We start from the raw sequence: 15910 nt of genomic DNA, 5'->3' as shown, positions 1-15910 counted from the left end.
GAGAATCATTAATCAGCTGCTTCCTGCTTGCCCCCTACTGGGGATCTAATGGGAAACCCAGGCATGTGCCCTGACCCAGAATCAAACCATGACCTCCTGGTTCATAGGTTGATGCTCAACCATTGAGCCACACTGGCCGGGCAGAACAACATTAAAATGGAAAATAATAGTAAAAGATAGTACTTTTATAGCTCTTACTGTGTGTCATTCTAATCCTCACAACAATCCTATGAGATTACTAGTACAGTTATCTTCCAAATGAGGAAACTGAAGTGAAGTAACTTGCCTGAGATTACACAGCTAGTAAGCAGTGGAGCTAGAACTGGAACCAAGGCAGTCCTGCATGGCTCATACCAGGAATGAGCCCGCAACCCGGGCATGTGCCCTGACCGGGAATTGAACTGGTGACCTCTTAGTGCATGGGTAGATGCTCAACCACTGAGCCATATGTATGGCCAGGTGCCCATACATTTATTGTGTCTCCAGTTGGATTCTAAGCTTCTGGAGGGCAAGAATTATCTGTTACATTTTTCTCAACTTGCCCTCCCTCAGCTTCTGTTCTCTCGGTGTAGGTTAAATGCCCCCACACTGTGTGCATCCATAGCACTTCACACTTCCTCCATCATATCAGGGGCTGCATCTTGTGTCCCTGGTACCTGGCACAGGGTCTGCCACCATATGTATTGAATGAGTGAGGGAGTCCATCAGTAAGTCAGTCATCTCGGCAAATAATTATAATTGCTTATTGGCTTTTTAGAACCATAACTGAGATCTCTTGACTCCTTTGACAGTGATTTTAGCAGCAGGGCCTTTTACTATAACATTCTCTTTTTGGGAGAGCAAATCAGTGAAAGTTGGGGAAGAGATTAACTGCACTTAACTGGCATTCTCTACATAGCCCCAAAGCGATCTGCTATTTGATAGTTGCCTTTCTGAAATGTTGGGTCACAGAGTGGGGAATGAATGAGGACTTGGGAATGCCTTGATAAATGACTTGGCCATATCCCTCTGCAGTGGTTTGGATTAAGTCTGCAGCAACTTCAGCCCTAGTCTCAGAGCTCCAGGAGGAATGGGAGGCTTTTCTTGGTAGTTACTGATCACCTGCAGCGGTAGCCCAAGGATTACACATTCTCCTTCCTTCATTGTGATAAGGCCCTTTACAGTGAGTTGTCAAAACTTAAAGACCCAAGGTCTTGCCTTCTCTCAAATTCATTCATTTGGACTTTAATCTGTATGATGACATCAGGAAGGTGTTAAGGCCAAAATATAGAATCTAGCAGTAAAGCTACAGAAGAAAATGTGTAAATGGTTAGGACTGGAAGGGAGTATTGAGCAGGGCTTCAGGGGTGCTGGTAACATTCTCTTTCTTGATCTGATGTTGCTCATAGTGTATTCAGTTCACAAGCTGTACTCATCGAATATGCACCTTTTCTGTGTGTATGTTAAATTTCAATTAAAAGTGAAAAGCTTAAAACAAATCTTTGTTTGTATGCCACAGATACGTATTAGATTAGAGTGAGCTGTTCTTTTTACCCCTTTAGTTCTTGACCTAAACTCCAGGTTAAGAACCACTGAGCCACTCCAGCTGGGTAAAATTAACTAATGTTTATAAGTCTTTTATAATTTATAAAATGCATTCACACACATAATTGCTTTGACCCTTAAAACAATTAGGAGTTTATTATGTTTATCTTCATTTTACAGCTGAAGCCCAGAGAGGTGAAGCCACTTCCTGAACTGAGGAGTGACAGAGTCAGATCTCAAATCCCTGCTCTTCCCAAAGCATGATGCCTTCAGCAAAGGAGAGCCAGAAGGATGAGAATTATTTTGGGAGATGAATACCAGCTTTGGTTGAAGGAATAAGAACAGAAGAGAAGTTAAAGGAGTTGAAACCACAGGTAGGAGTGCTTCAGCAGGCCAAGCATGTTAGGCCCATGGTTATAAGAGCCTGTGTGTCTGGACCTGCTCCTGTTACTTTGGGGTGCTCCTGTTACTGTGTAGCTGGGCTCCCACTCTGCTGGTTGGCTCTTGGACAAGTCACTGCACTCTCTCAGTCTCAGTTTCCCCATTTGCAAGAGGGAAATAACTACCCCTCTCTGCTTTGAGGATCTGATGAGGTGGTGCATATGTAGCTGCCTTGAGAACTTTAAAGTGTGCGGCATGAGGAATCCCTGAAGCCAAGTTTACTTATCCCAGGAGAAGGAAGGCAGGACTCCAATGAGGGCTTCTTTCCTTTTCTACTTCGTATTTTTATCTTTATTATTTTACAATGTGCTTGTTGTAAAGTGATACAAGTGATGCTGAAATATTTAAGGTAGAAATGGAAAATTCCAAATGCTATCTGCCTGAAGCCCTCCATCCTGGTGCACAGATAGATCACCAGTGTTTGTGGATTAGTACACCTTCTGCCAGGCTTTAAAAAAAAATTATACACACACACACCGCCCTGGCTGGATGGCTCAGTTGGTTGGAGTGTCGTCCCATACACTAAAAAGGTTGTGGGTTCGATTCCCGGTCAGGGCACATACCTAGGTTGAAGGTTTGATCCCCAGTCAGGGCACATGCAGGAGGCAACTGATTGATGTTTCTCTCTCACATTGATGTCACTCTCTCTCTCTCAAAATAAAAAAATCAATAAAAACATCCTCAAGTGAGGATTTAAAAAATATATATGTGTATATATTAATATCTACATATATATATTTTTCAATACACATGCAGCTGCTCATACAACTTTATTCTTTAGATTTCACAAAAATGTCCTCCCCTCCCCCTCCACCCTTAATAGTTTTATCTTGAAGAGCTCTCTACATCAGAGCTATTTAATTTTTTTCTGTATATGGGCATGTATATAGTCTAGGAACAGATGTTATTTGGATCATTACTCATTTTTTTAAATGTTATCTATGATGCTGCATGAAAATGCTTGTCAAACAAGTTTCTACTTGCATAAATGTATTTTGAAGTAAAGTTGCTGGTGACACAAATTTTAGTATTTGATAGATATATCAAATGCCAGATTCCACTCACACCGGTGGTGTTTGGGGTAGACATTTGACAGTGTCTGGGGATATATTTACTTGTCATTAAATATCTTAAAATAAGACAGTCCTCCCACAACAAAGAATTGTGTTAGTAATGCTGGAGTTGGCAAAGCCTGCCTACACCCTTGCCAGTGCTGGATATTGCCATTCTTTTTAAACTTACCAATCTGGTCATTTGAAAAATTATACCTTATTTTACTTTGTACCTCTTCTGGAGAATAGACTTACTTTTGCTTCTTACTTTATATATTATTTACATTTGTTATAATGAACATGTATTATTTTTGTTTTGTTTTTGAAAAACCATTAAATTTTTTTTTAAATCTACGTCTTTGATTGTCACTATGCAGTCTGTTCTTAAGTTTTAATTATGTACATGCCTGCTGGTTTTTTCCTGATAAGGTATAGAAAATAATCCTCAATATAGGCCTTAAGAAGTCATCAGTACTTCAGATTTAAGTCTCCATCCTCCGGCCTTCAGAATTGCTCTATTGCCCTTGCAAAGCACGTTCTCCCCGTGGACACCCAGACCCAGGAACCACCTCCAAGAATCATCATCACAGCCCAGAGATACTCCTGACCACAGACCACAGCTCCAAAAAAAATGTTTCTTGCACTGGCCCACAACACCCACCTTTGGACTCATCTCCCAAACACCAGAAAGAAATCCTCATTTTCATTTCTCTCTGTGAAACTTATGGTCTATTTACCCTGTGAATTTCCGGGGCTGGCACAGCTGAGCCAAGCCCCTGGGGCTTCTGTGGAGCCCAGAGCTGCTGGCATAGGCTCAGGTGCAGCATGAATACGTTCAAACTCCCTCCAATATGTCCTGTCAAATGAAAAAAAGGTGGAGCCCAGTCCTGAGCCCTGCTCAACATGGCAAGGACTCCTGGAGAAGTGCCCCCCTCCTTTCATTTAGCTCAGAGCAAGCCGGAGCCAGCCTGGAGGAAGTGTCCATGGAGGACTTATCAGTAATAACTGGATACTCCCAAGAAAATGTCCCATGTGGCCAAAGTGGCATGGGCTTGCCTGCAGCCTTTGTAGCAGATTCTCAAGTGGGTATACAGCTCCTGCCCTGGTCCCGGGAATAGGACTTCTGCGTTGGATCTGTGCTATGGTTTTCCAGTAAGCAAAGGCATATGTGGAGGCTGCCTGCCTGGTCTAGTGGCTCTCCACTCTAGAATGCACACAAATCACGGCAGTGGAATGGAGTGTACAATCTGTGAGGCCATGAATGCCTGCGATAACCCCTGCACTGCTGACTTAGTGAAAGAGAACGCAGTAAGGGGTCCACAGTGGGAAGGGAAGGGAATGATAGAAGGAAAGAACACCAGTCTGCAAGTCAGGGCCTGAGTTCTGCTCCTGCCTGGCTGTGTACCCTGGGACATAAATCACTTTACTACTTTGGGCCTCAACTTCCTTGCTAAGTGGTAATTGGAAACATTCCCTCTGTTTTTCAACTTGCATGTTTCTCAAAAACATAACCAAATATATAAAGCTAGCTACAGTGGTATAGAGATTTAAAATAGTGTTTAGAAACAATCCACTTCCTATTGGTTAGTTTTTCCTACTCAAAAGTAATAGATGCTCAGAACAGGAGAAAAAAGAAGATACAGCCAAACGAAAAGTAATTCATAGAGAACACCCATAATTCCACTCACTCAGAAGCCATGCTGTTGATATCTTCCTGGGATCTGTTCAGATAAGCAGTTCTTAGTTGGTAGATGGGTGGACTTTGGTGGGAGAGAGCTCCTGGTTTATTTAACAAACCCGTTTTCATTGGCCATTTGAGATACTTTAGTTGTTTTGCCATTACAAAAAATGTGCAAATATAAGCTGGATGAAAAAGAATTAGAACTTGAGAAAACAAAAATGGATAGTTTGAACACCTGACAGAAATGCTTTAAAGATCACAAAAATATGCCTGATCTACAGTGCACAAAAATTACCAGTGAGAGGCAAGGGCTTAATGGGCATGTCAGCTGTTTATATTTAAGTAAACATATTTACTGGGCAGATGCTACAGTATGCTAGACCGTATAATATGAACTCCACAGGTAGCTCAGCCACTGACCTCACTGAGCTTTTAAACTAGTAGAGACCAACACAGAAATTGCATGAACAATAGTTTGTGTCTAACCAAACTGCCTTCATGAGTGATTGGCACAGTAAACTGTAACCTCCCTCCCCCTAACTTCCTCTGATTGGCCCCAGAAATTCATAAAGCAAGTCTGTCTGTCTGTTCAACCTGCACATCTTTACATCGTCAGGTGAAGCACCCAGGCGTCTGTGCTGTCCTTCCCTGGCAGGAAGGGCCTGCAGCTCCCTGTTGATTCATCAAACTGTGCACGTGCCCAGACCTTCCAACAAAGTATCCGTGAACAGATGGCCACAGCATGGGGGCAGTGAGGCCCAGACCTTTGAGGACAGACGATGCTGGTAACACTTGAAAGGGTTCTACAGCTTCCAGAGGTGGGTGGGGAGGGAGAATAGGTGAGCCAGCCCTAATTGGAGGACCTGGTCTGCTGTCCTCCCAGAAAGAGCCTGTGTGCCTTAGATCAGTGGTCGGCAAACTGCGGCTCGCGAGCCACATGCGGCTCTTTGGCCCCTTGAGGTTTTAGCAAAGGCCAGCTTAGGAGTACCCTAATTAAGTTAATAACAATGTACCTACCTATATAGTTTAAGTTTAAAAAATTTGGCTCTCAAAATAAATTTCAATCGTCGTACTGTTGATATTTGGCTCTGTTGACTAATGAGTTTGCCGACCACTGCCTTAGATCAACACCTCATACTAAGCTGTGTGCTAACCTTCAGGGATCTTGTTAGACTGTGGATTCTGATTCAGTAGGTCTAGGGTAGGGACTGAGATTCTGCATTTCTTACCAGTTCCCAGTGATGTGCTGATTATTTATTTATTTATTTCTCACCCGAGGATATTCTTTCCATTGATTTTCAGAGTGGAAGGGAGGGAGGGAGAAAAACATTGATATGACAGACACATCTATTGGTTGTTTTCTGCATGCACCCCTGGGGCATGAACCTGCAACTGAGGTTTGTGCCCTTGACCAGGAATTGAACCCATTGACACTTCGTCTGAGGGCCAACACTCTAACCATTGAGCAAAACTGGCCAGGGCAATGTGCTGATACTTTAGACCACACTTGGAGTAGCAGAGCCTTAGGGATTGGTATCACAAGCCCTTGGGGTGCTTTAAAAATACAAAAAGTTTGGTTCATCCAAACATACTGATTAAGAATCTTCTGGTTCATTTATTCAGTAGGTCTCCACCCAGACTGCACATTAGAATCCTTTGAAGAGTTTTTTTTAATGCTAATTCCCACTCATGGATCTCTCTCTAATTCTCTCACTCTCCTTGGTCCCCTCTCTCCCCCTCTTCCTCTCTGTCTCGCTCTTTCTCTCTTATTGCTTTAGTTTGAAAAGCTCTTTCAGGTGGCTCTGTCAACCATCCAGTGTGGTGTGGGAGCAAAGGCAGTGGTTCTGAGTCCGGGCTGCACATCATAGTCACCTGTCACCTGGAAGTTTTACAAAATGTCCATGTCATCATTTCTAGGGTTGGGACCAAGAGATTAGCATTCACAAAGCTCCCAAGACGAGTCTAAGCTGTAGCCCCTGGTGTAGAGCCTGCTGTAAGAATCATCTGGAATTCTTGATGGAAATACAGGTTACCACAGTCTTCCTTGACTCGGATTCAAGGTTTGGGGCAAGGTCCAGGAACCTGTATGTGCAACAAGTGGTGTAGCTGATTCTTATGAGATGACAAGTTTGGGAAACACTGAGATAGAGGAAATGTCCCTGGATTGGTCTCAGAAAGACAGCGCTCCTGACTGCATAACTTCTCACAGCTCACTTAGCCTCTCTGAGATTTGTTTCTTCATCTGCAAAATGGAGATGATAATAACTACATGAGGAAGAGATGGGTAACCATCCCCCAGATATCTGTGTGCCCAGTTCATAGGATAGAGTTGTTGGAAAGGGGCTGCACAGGCCAGGGACTATGTTTCCCAGCTCCGATTAGCCTCTAGGGGGGCAGCCACAGGGCTGAATTCTGGCTGAGGGAACGTGGGCAGAGTGAGGAATGCTTCCATGGTCCTCTGCTCTCTTTCTTGACTAAATGCCCTTTGGATTTCAATGACCATTGGATATCAGTGCCTGGGTGATCTTGGATGCCACATGGGAAGATTGACAGAACTCCCTGCTCCTCCCCCCACATGCTGCTAATTGGACTTTATGTGATTGAAAAATGAGCTTCTGTGTAAAGCTGCTGTGATTGAGCAGTTTATGAGTTACAGGGCTGTGTTAACTAGCATACTGCCTCCAGGATTGTGACAACAATTATCTAAAGCAGAAACTACAAACTGACAATGTAAAGGCTTAGATGCAACCCACAAATATATTTTGTTACGCCTGATTCTTAAAAATGAATCAACAAATTTTAAAATGAGCAATTTCAAAACAAATATCTGGATTCCCAGGTTCTTGAAAACCCAGAATAGCTATTGGCTAAAGCCAGGAGCAGCTGTCCATGTAGAGTGGAACTCACGCTCTGGTCTTCACAGTCTCCACCACATCCTGTGGGTTCATACCTGGTCCACCTCAAGTTTATAGCATTTCTCTGGTCTCTGTAGCTTCCTCAGTCAGCAGGCCCTGATGTTATACATATAGAAATTAGATGCATTAGCCAGTAGGATTTTCACAATGAATTCCTTCAGGCACCTTCTAACTCCCAGGAGAGCCATCTATCTGCTCAGAACTTAGAAGCAAAGGCTCCTGAGTGATCCTTCCAGGCTGAAGGATGTCACCCACATCCACCCCACCTGTGTCTGTGACCATTTCAGCACCTGCGCTATGGGGCAATGGTATGAGGAGAAAAGAGCTCAGGTGTATCAGGATCCGATAGACAGATCCGATAGCATTAGTATCTGGACCCCGTTCCCTGCTCTGCTGCTTCCTAACTGGTGATTTTGGGTTAAGCATTTAGTGTTTTATGAGCCTCAGTTTTCCCATCTGTATGCAAACTACGGCCTGCGGGCCACATGCGGGTGTGGAATTTAGTACTCTTCTCATGGGATTTCTGTAAAGGATCTGGCTAAAGGACACTCAGACCATGTTAATTTCTTCCCTTTTTCCTGTAGTTCAAAGACCAGGGCCAGCTTGTCCTTAATAATATAAGGCAGAAATCAAACAGTATCTCTTTTTTAACAATTTTGAATATTTTTTATGATAGAAATAATGCACTTCTATCTAGGTGTGTTAGTCTGCTTGGTCTGCCATATCAAAATACAACACAAATTGGGTGGCTTAAGTAACAGATGTATGTCCTCACAGTTCTAGAACCTGGAATTCAGGATCAAGGTCCCGCCAGGGTTGGTTTCTGGTGAGACCTCTTCTGGTTTGCAGATGGCTGCCTTCTCACTATGTCATCACATGGCCTTTCCTTGGTGCTTGATTGAGAAGAGAGATCTCTGGTGTCTCTTCCTCTGATAAAGACACCAGTCCTATTGGATTAAGGCCCCACCCTTATGACCTAATTTAACCATAACCACCTCCTTAAAGGCTCTATATCCAAATACTGTCACATTCAGGTTTAGGACTAAAACATGTGGATTTTGTGGGGATATAATTCACTTCACAATACTAGATAAACCAGAAAATCCAATTTTTAAAAATCACTAGGAATTTCCCTTTTATTCCTGTCTATACCCACCCCAGTCTAACTACATAACTATTTTATTGACTATCCTTCTATAATATTTAAAAATTTAATTGTACATACTTTTTTGGTAGCCTTTTACATTTTAAATATTATAGTAACCAAAACTAAAGAGGACTTTTAGAGTAACTTATTACTAGAGGCCCAGTGCACGACATTTATGCACTGGGGTGGGGTGGGAATCCCTCAGCCTGGCCTGTGCCCTCTCTCGCAGTCCAGGACCCCTTGGGGGATGTCCACCTGCCAGCTTAGGCCCGCTCCCGGGGGCGGGGGTGGGCCTAAATCGGCAGGCGGACATCCCTCCGAGGGGTCCTTAGCTCTGCTGCGCTTGCCAGCTGTGAGCCCAGCCTCTGGCTGAGCAGTGCTCCCCCTGTGGGAGCACACTGACCACCAGGGGGCAGCTCCTGTGTTGAGCGTCTGCCCCCTGGTGGTCAGTGCGCATCATAGTGACCAGTTGTTCTGCTGTTCGGTTGATTTGCATATTAGGGTTTTATTATATAACCTGTTTTTAATTGTAATCTTTTAATTGTAACTTTTCTCATTTAATGAATATAAATTGTTTCATGGAATTAATATACTCTCATTTATCTGTCTGGACACTTAGAATTCTATTGTCTATAGACTTGGGTGTTTGTTAGCTCTTGACCTTGGGCCAATGATAACTTCATCCATCTGATCAATTTCCTCATCTGTGTTATCAGGGTAATAAAAATATCACCTCAGGTAATGATTGTAAAGTGCTTCACAGGAAAACCTTCATGGCTATTGTTATATTACTAGAGGCCCAAAGCACGAAATTTGTGCACAGCGGGGGCGGGGGGGTGTGGCCCTCAGCCCAGTCTGCACCCTCTTGCAATCCGGGACCACTGGCTCCTAACTGCTTGCCTGCCTGCCTGCATGATCACCCCTAACCGCCTCTGCCTCAGCCCCTACCACCATGTCTGCCTCTGCCTCAGCCCCTACCACCATGTCTCCGTCCAGAAGGACATCCAGAAGGTCATTCAGCTGTCTGGTCTAATTAGCATATTATGCTTTTATTATTATAGACTAGAGGCCCAGCGCACGAAATCGTGCACGCGTAGGGTCCCTAGGCCTAGCCTGTGATCAGGGCCATGTCACCACCCCGCGCTGCTCGCTGCCGCTGCCCCTCGCCACTCGCCCTTGCCACTTGCCGCCCCCCGCCGCCTCTCACCAGTCCCCAGTCCCCCCCCCGCCACCACCTCCCCCCCCCCCCCCCGCCATTCACCGTGGTTCCCCGTTCACCATGCTGCAATCGGAGCCTGCAGGGGGGAGGAGGGGGAGGGGAGGGAGGGACCGAGAGGTGGTCAATGCACCTCATGGTGACTGGTAGAGCGGTCGTTATTCTCGTTACGCTTATGGTCCCTGGCCTTTTATTATATAGGATAGTGGCATATATTATAATCTACCAGTAGTGGACCCAAGTGAAATATTTCCTTGAGGCTCCCATCTCACTGTGCCGAGTTCACATTCAATGGCAACCTCTTGGTGGCAAGTCCATCCCTAGCTGCCATGGAAGAAGGGCATGAATAATCCCATCACTGGGAAGGAACATTTAGCTCCCAGTGTGAATTAATACATGGGACTGTCAGTATAAGTTCTTCAGGCCTTTTAAGATTTCTGGCACCCAAACTGGATGTTATTTCCCTAATTAAAACTTCCCAGTACCCTCAACATGTGATAACTCCTAAAGGTGGCTTAACAGGCCTGGCATCACCACTCAGCCTCATCTCTCACCTCTGCCTCCAGCCAGATGAATAGCCGTCGGTCCCTCAAATACACCATCCACACTCACCTCTGGGCCTTTTCACCTGCTCCTTTCTCTGCCTGGAGCATGCATCCCTTTCCCATCTTCTCTTCATGTAGCTAATTACTCCTCATCCTTAGCATCTCTGCTTGGAGGCCCCTGAACAGATGCCCTACCGGTTTCTCCCCAACCCCAACCCCCGCCCCCCCACACACACACACTTTGACCATTTCAGTGCACACAAGCTAACCCCCAGCTGCTAGCACCCATATTTATTGCCAAGGAGCTTTTTGTGGTCACTGGAACCCACTCTGCCAACTGCAGGACAGGCCTGAAGTGCTGGGGAGTTACCATTCCTGGGACCACTCCTAGAGCAATGACTGACAACTGGGTATACAAATTCCCCAGCTCTCTTCCTCCTCAGGTGGGATAATGACAAGGTGTTTTATACCAGCCTCAGAATTTCCCTGTGTGATTGAGCTCCAGCTGCTCACAGTGCTAACTTGCTTGACAACACACCTTCCTTGGCTGCCTTTCCTGTCTTATTTCCCGGGATTTCCCTTCTCTCCCAAAGTAATTGCTTGTCTTTGAATTCTTGTCTCAGGATCTGCTTCAGAGAAACCCATACTGAGAGCCACTGCACCTGAAAGCCTTCACTGGCACGGTCAGCACCTGAGGAGGCAGGGCAAGCTGGATGTTCCTTCCCAGCTCTACCACAACCCCTGTCCTCACCCCAGTCACAGCACTCTTCATGCTGTGTTATAATTGCCCAGGTCCCACGGAAACCCAGACCATTTGCTGGGAAAGAAATGTAAATGGCTTTTAAGCATTTGAAAGGTTGGTCAGCTTCATTCATAATTATTGAAATTCAAATAAAGAATGCCAACTGATAAATGCAAACGAAAAGACAAAATTAGAAAATCGTTTTACAATCCCTGATAATTGGTTTAGTCAAGGACCATCATTTGATGAGGAACTGGATACCCACAAAGTTCTGATGGGGAGAGGAGAAATAAACATTTAACATGGAGAGATGTGGTCACCACCTTAACCCAGTAATCAAACTTGGCATCATTTATAGTGGAACAACAAGATATTATGGACTTCCTGATGTGAGGCAAAATGGAGCGCACAGCACAACCTATCAAGTATTAAATTCTTGCCCCCAAAATGTCTAACCTGAATCTAATCTATCCTTTAAATCTAAGTACTAGTTTATAGGAAATAAAAGGCCGAGTATGAGAAGTTAAAGGACATACCACAATGACCAACCAGACAAATCCTAAAGTGGAGCATTGTACAAGACAGCTGACCAGTCTCTTCATGAGTCCAGGTTATGGGGGGCGGGAGAGGGGGCGCGGGTATTAAAAAGAGTGAGGACCGCCGAAACCGGTTTGGCTCAATGGATAGAGCTTCAGTCTGCAGACTGGGGGGTCCCAGGTTCGATTCCGGTCAAGGGCATGTACATTGGTTGTGGGCACATCCCCGGTGGGGGGTGTGCAGGAGGCGGCTGGTCGATGTTTCTCTCTAATCAATGTTTCTAGCTCTCTATCCCTCTCCCTTCCTCTCTGTGGAAAATCAATAAAATATATTTTAATAATAATAATAATAAAATAAAAAATAAAAAGAGTGAGGACCATTCTAGGACTTAAGGTGTAACAACAGAATTTATTACATGGTCCTTGATTGGATCTTGGTTGAAACCAGCAATGAAGACATTTATTTCTGGTACAACTGGATAAATTTAATTATGAACTAGATATTAGGGCCTTAATGTTATTTTTTTAATGTGAAAAATGTGTTGGTTTATGTAAGAAAATGACCCGTGTTAGATATAAAGTAATACTGAAGTTGTTAGTGTGTGAAATATCATGATGCCTATACTTTATTTCAAAATACTTCAAACCCTCTCCCCCAAATTAAACATTTGGCAAGTTTTTAAGAATGATGATATCTAGATGATGGGGGTTCATTGAGCTATTTTTGTTGGCCTTTTCATGTGTTTTAAAATATTTTTAAAAAATTTTAGCCTTACCCGAGGATATTTTCCCCATTGATTTCTAGAGAGTGGAAGGGAGAAAGGAGCGGGGTGCGGGGGGAGACGTGGGGGGGGGGGGCAGTGAGAGAAACATTGACATGAGAGAGACACATCAATTGGTTGCCTCCTGCACAGGCCCCTACTGGGGTTGCGGAACCTGTAACCAAGGTACGTGCCCTTGACCAGGAATCAAACCCATGACCCTTAGGTCCACGGGCCTATGCTCTAACCACTGAGAAAACTGGCCAGGGTTGAAAATGTTTTTTATAATAAGGCAAAAAGCAAATAACAACTGCAATGCCATTCTTCACCCATAGATTTTTAACTTTTTGCACTCGGATGTCGAGTGTGACTCGACACGGTTAGCATCAGTAGCAGGAATCGAGAAAAAAGCAAGCGAGTGCAAAAGGTTAAAAATGTTTAAAATATGCTGTGTTGGCAAGGGTGTAGGGAAATGGGCACTTTTATAGACTGTTAGTGGGGAGTATAAATTGGGACAGCTTCTTCTGAAGGAACTTTGGCAAAGACATATTCTTTGACCCAGCAATTCCATTTCTAAGAATTATCATACAGGTTATTCTCAAACATGTGCACAAATACATATGAATAAAGATGTCCACTGCAGCATTGTTTTTAATAACAAAGGATTAGAAACCGCTATATATGTCCATCAGTAGAAGTTGTTCAATTTATTATGGTGCATCTATACAGTGTTGGATCTTACAAAGTATGGGATAGCCTTGTGTAGATAAGAAACTCTTTCCAAAATGTATTGCTAAGGAAAAAATACAATGAGCAGACCATGTCTATTTATCACTGTATCTCTTGTGCCATTGAAGTGCCCTAGTACATGGTAGGTGCACAATTAATATTTGTTGAGGGGATGAACACACACTGAGTTTGATGCTGAGTCTGGCTCCCTGGATACATCAGATAGAAGACACAGACAGGGGCCAGATTTTCCACCTTGATCAAATTCTAAAGCATTATTCCTCTGAATTTTCCCTCAAGACACAGTATATTCTTTGCACAATAAAACTGAACAAGACACTTTGAAAAAGAGAATTTTCTAAACGAGGTTGGCTTAATGTGGTGACTGGGACTTAGCAGAAAAAGTAGCTCCAAGTTTCCTTGGCAGCCAAAGAAAAAAGAGAAACCCTTGAGCCACAGAACTTTTGTTAATGGATAGAAGGATCGCCATTGATTCCTCAAGAGCCATGCTTATCTGCCTGGAGGTGATGTGGCCAGGGGTCCTTGGTAGTGTGACTTGGGGAGGGGTTGGAAACTAAGAAGCTTATTTTCCTAGTGCATCTATTAGCTCAATGGTAAATAAATTATAGCACAAAATTTATAGTAAGGGAAGAAGGGGATATTAAGGAACTTTATGTAAAGTTCTCATGAATGTTTAGGATAACCTATGTTTCTTTGGGATCCTCTGGTTGTGCCTCGGTCTCCTGGGGTGAAGATGTGACCTTGGTCCATGATTTACATCTCTGAGCTTCATCTTCTTCATCTGGGAAAAATGATTATTGTGCAGATGAAATGAGATGATGCATATAAAGTATGTGGGTTGATAAATGTTTGCTGTGCTGCTGTTTATATTAATATGTTGTCATGATCTTAGGGCTAAGAGCATATTGGCTAAGACAGGCGTCCTCAAACTACGGCCCGCGGGCCACATGCGGGTGTTTTTGCCGTCTTGTTTTTTTACTTCAAAATAAGATATATGCAATGTGCATAGGAATTTGTTCATAGTTTTTTTTTAAACTATAGTCCGGCCCTCCAATGGGCTGAGGGACAGTGAACTGGTCCCCTGTTTAAAAAGTTTGAGGACCCCTGGGCTAAGACTTTGGAACCAGATAGCCTGAGTTAGAATTTCAACTCCACCACTTACTAGCTAGGTGACCTTGGGCAAGATCATTTAGCTTCTTTGTACCTCAGTTTCCTCCTCTGTAAAATGAGGCTAATAAGATTATTGTGAGGGCTAAATGAGTGGATGGTTGTAAAGCCTTTAGAACCGTGCCAGGGTACACAATAAACCATAGTTTGTTCTCCTGCTCTTAGAGGTCCTTCAGGAGAAAAGTTAGAAAATAACAGCTTCAGAGAGAGACAAACTATTTCCAGACAAATCTCTCTAACACCCGTTCTCCTAAAGAAATATTTGCTTCTTAGAAGATCGAGGCAGAATGCGTTTACAATGGTGGAATTATCAGCAGGGGACTGGCCAGGGCTGAAAATGTTTTTTATAATAAGGCAAAAAGCAAATAAAAACTGAGATAGGAGCTACCTGGGGGGCATGGCCTACTTCCCTGGGGCTCCAAGCACCCTTCCACGGAACCTGATGGAGAGGACTGGTAGCTTGTCTGGCTTGGTCCAGGGACGGGCCACGGGGGGGAGGAGGGAAGGAGCTCCCGGGATCCCCCTTGCGCCTCCCCCACCGCCCGGTGAGTGATGACATTCACGGAGCGGGAGGGAGGGAGCTAAGGAGAGGGGCCGGCTCCACGAGGCCATGTGATGCTGAGCGAGAGAGAGCCGCGCTGCCGGAGCCTCCTGCCTTCCTCCCTCTGATCCCGGCTGTCATGGCGACCCCCAACAACCTGACCCCCACCAACTGCAGCTGGTGGCCCATCTCGGCGCTTGAGAACGATGCGGCCAAGCCTGCGGAGGCCCCCGACGCTCCCCAAGCGGCCAGCCCCGCCCATTGGCCCAAGGAGAGCCTGGTACTGTACCACTGGACCCAGTCCTTCAGCTCCCAGAAGGTATAGCCAGAGAAAGCAGAGGAACTGGATGCGCTGGGTGCCTCGGAGGCTTGGGGGGAGGGGTTAAGGGGCCTGGGGACCTGGTGTAAGACTGGAGGGTGGAATCTGGGGTTTCCAGGCCAGAGGACAGAGGCACTGGGCTGCTCCCCCTGGAGGTGACTGGCCCTGTCTTGGGCCCCAAGAGCACCGACCCCAATTCTAGGAATATCCATCCTATTCCCCTCCCAGAAAGACCAGGTCTGTTCGAGGGTGGAGAAGAGAGACAAAGGCAAGGGAAAGGGAATGGGCGCTGCTGGGAAGGCCGCCTGCTGGAGGGGCGGCTGCGGGAGGGAGGAGGAGCACTTCCTGGGGTCCAGCCTCCTGCCCAGTAGTCCCATTGCAGGCCAGGCCTCCCAGCTGCTGTCCTAGACACTGCAGGCCTTTCAAGTCTCAGTGCCTCTGCCCCTCTGCACGGCTTGGGGCCTTCCTCTGGCTGGGGTTGGGGGGTGTCTGTCTGTAGCCCCCCCAGCCCCAGCCCCTTGCTTGAGAAGGAAGGAGTTAACTCATCTTAGACCAGCCCAGATACAGAGCTGT

The 15910-nt window shown here is 45.1% G+C and overlaps 1 protein-coding gene across 4 annotated transcripts in view; it reads left to right on the top strand.

Annotated features, from left to right (window-relative positions):
- GDAP1L1 (ganglioside induced differentiation associated protein 1 like 1) overlaps positions 1 to 15910 on the top strand; it is a 37563-nt gene that overhangs the window by 2347 nt on the left and 19306 nt on the right. For 3 of the 4 annotated variants that reach the window (XM_079783421.1, XM_079783420.1, XM_079783419.1), the window contains exon 2: positions 1705 to 1898. Coding sequence is in view for 1 of the 4 variants with exons in the window: in XM_079783418.1 (XP_079639544.1) it covers positions 5478 to 5483 (6 nt within the window). In the remaining 3 variants the exon portion in view is untranslated. Of the gene's footprint in view, positions 1 to 1704; positions 1899 to 5473; positions 5484 to 15910 lie in introns of those variants that run through there. The other variant, XM_079783418.1, reaches the window with a different exon arrangement.

Source organism: Cnephaeus nilssonii, assembly GCF_951640355.1.
Source record: "Cnephaeus nilssonii genome assembly, chromosome: 11".
Taxonomy (NCBI): domain Eukaryota; kingdom Metazoa; phylum Chordata; class Mammalia; order Chiroptera; family Vespertilionidae; genus Cnephaeus; species Cnephaeus nilssonii.
Note: the sequence above shows the minus strand (reverse complement) of the source record. Positions and strands in the feature narration are given on the sequence as shown.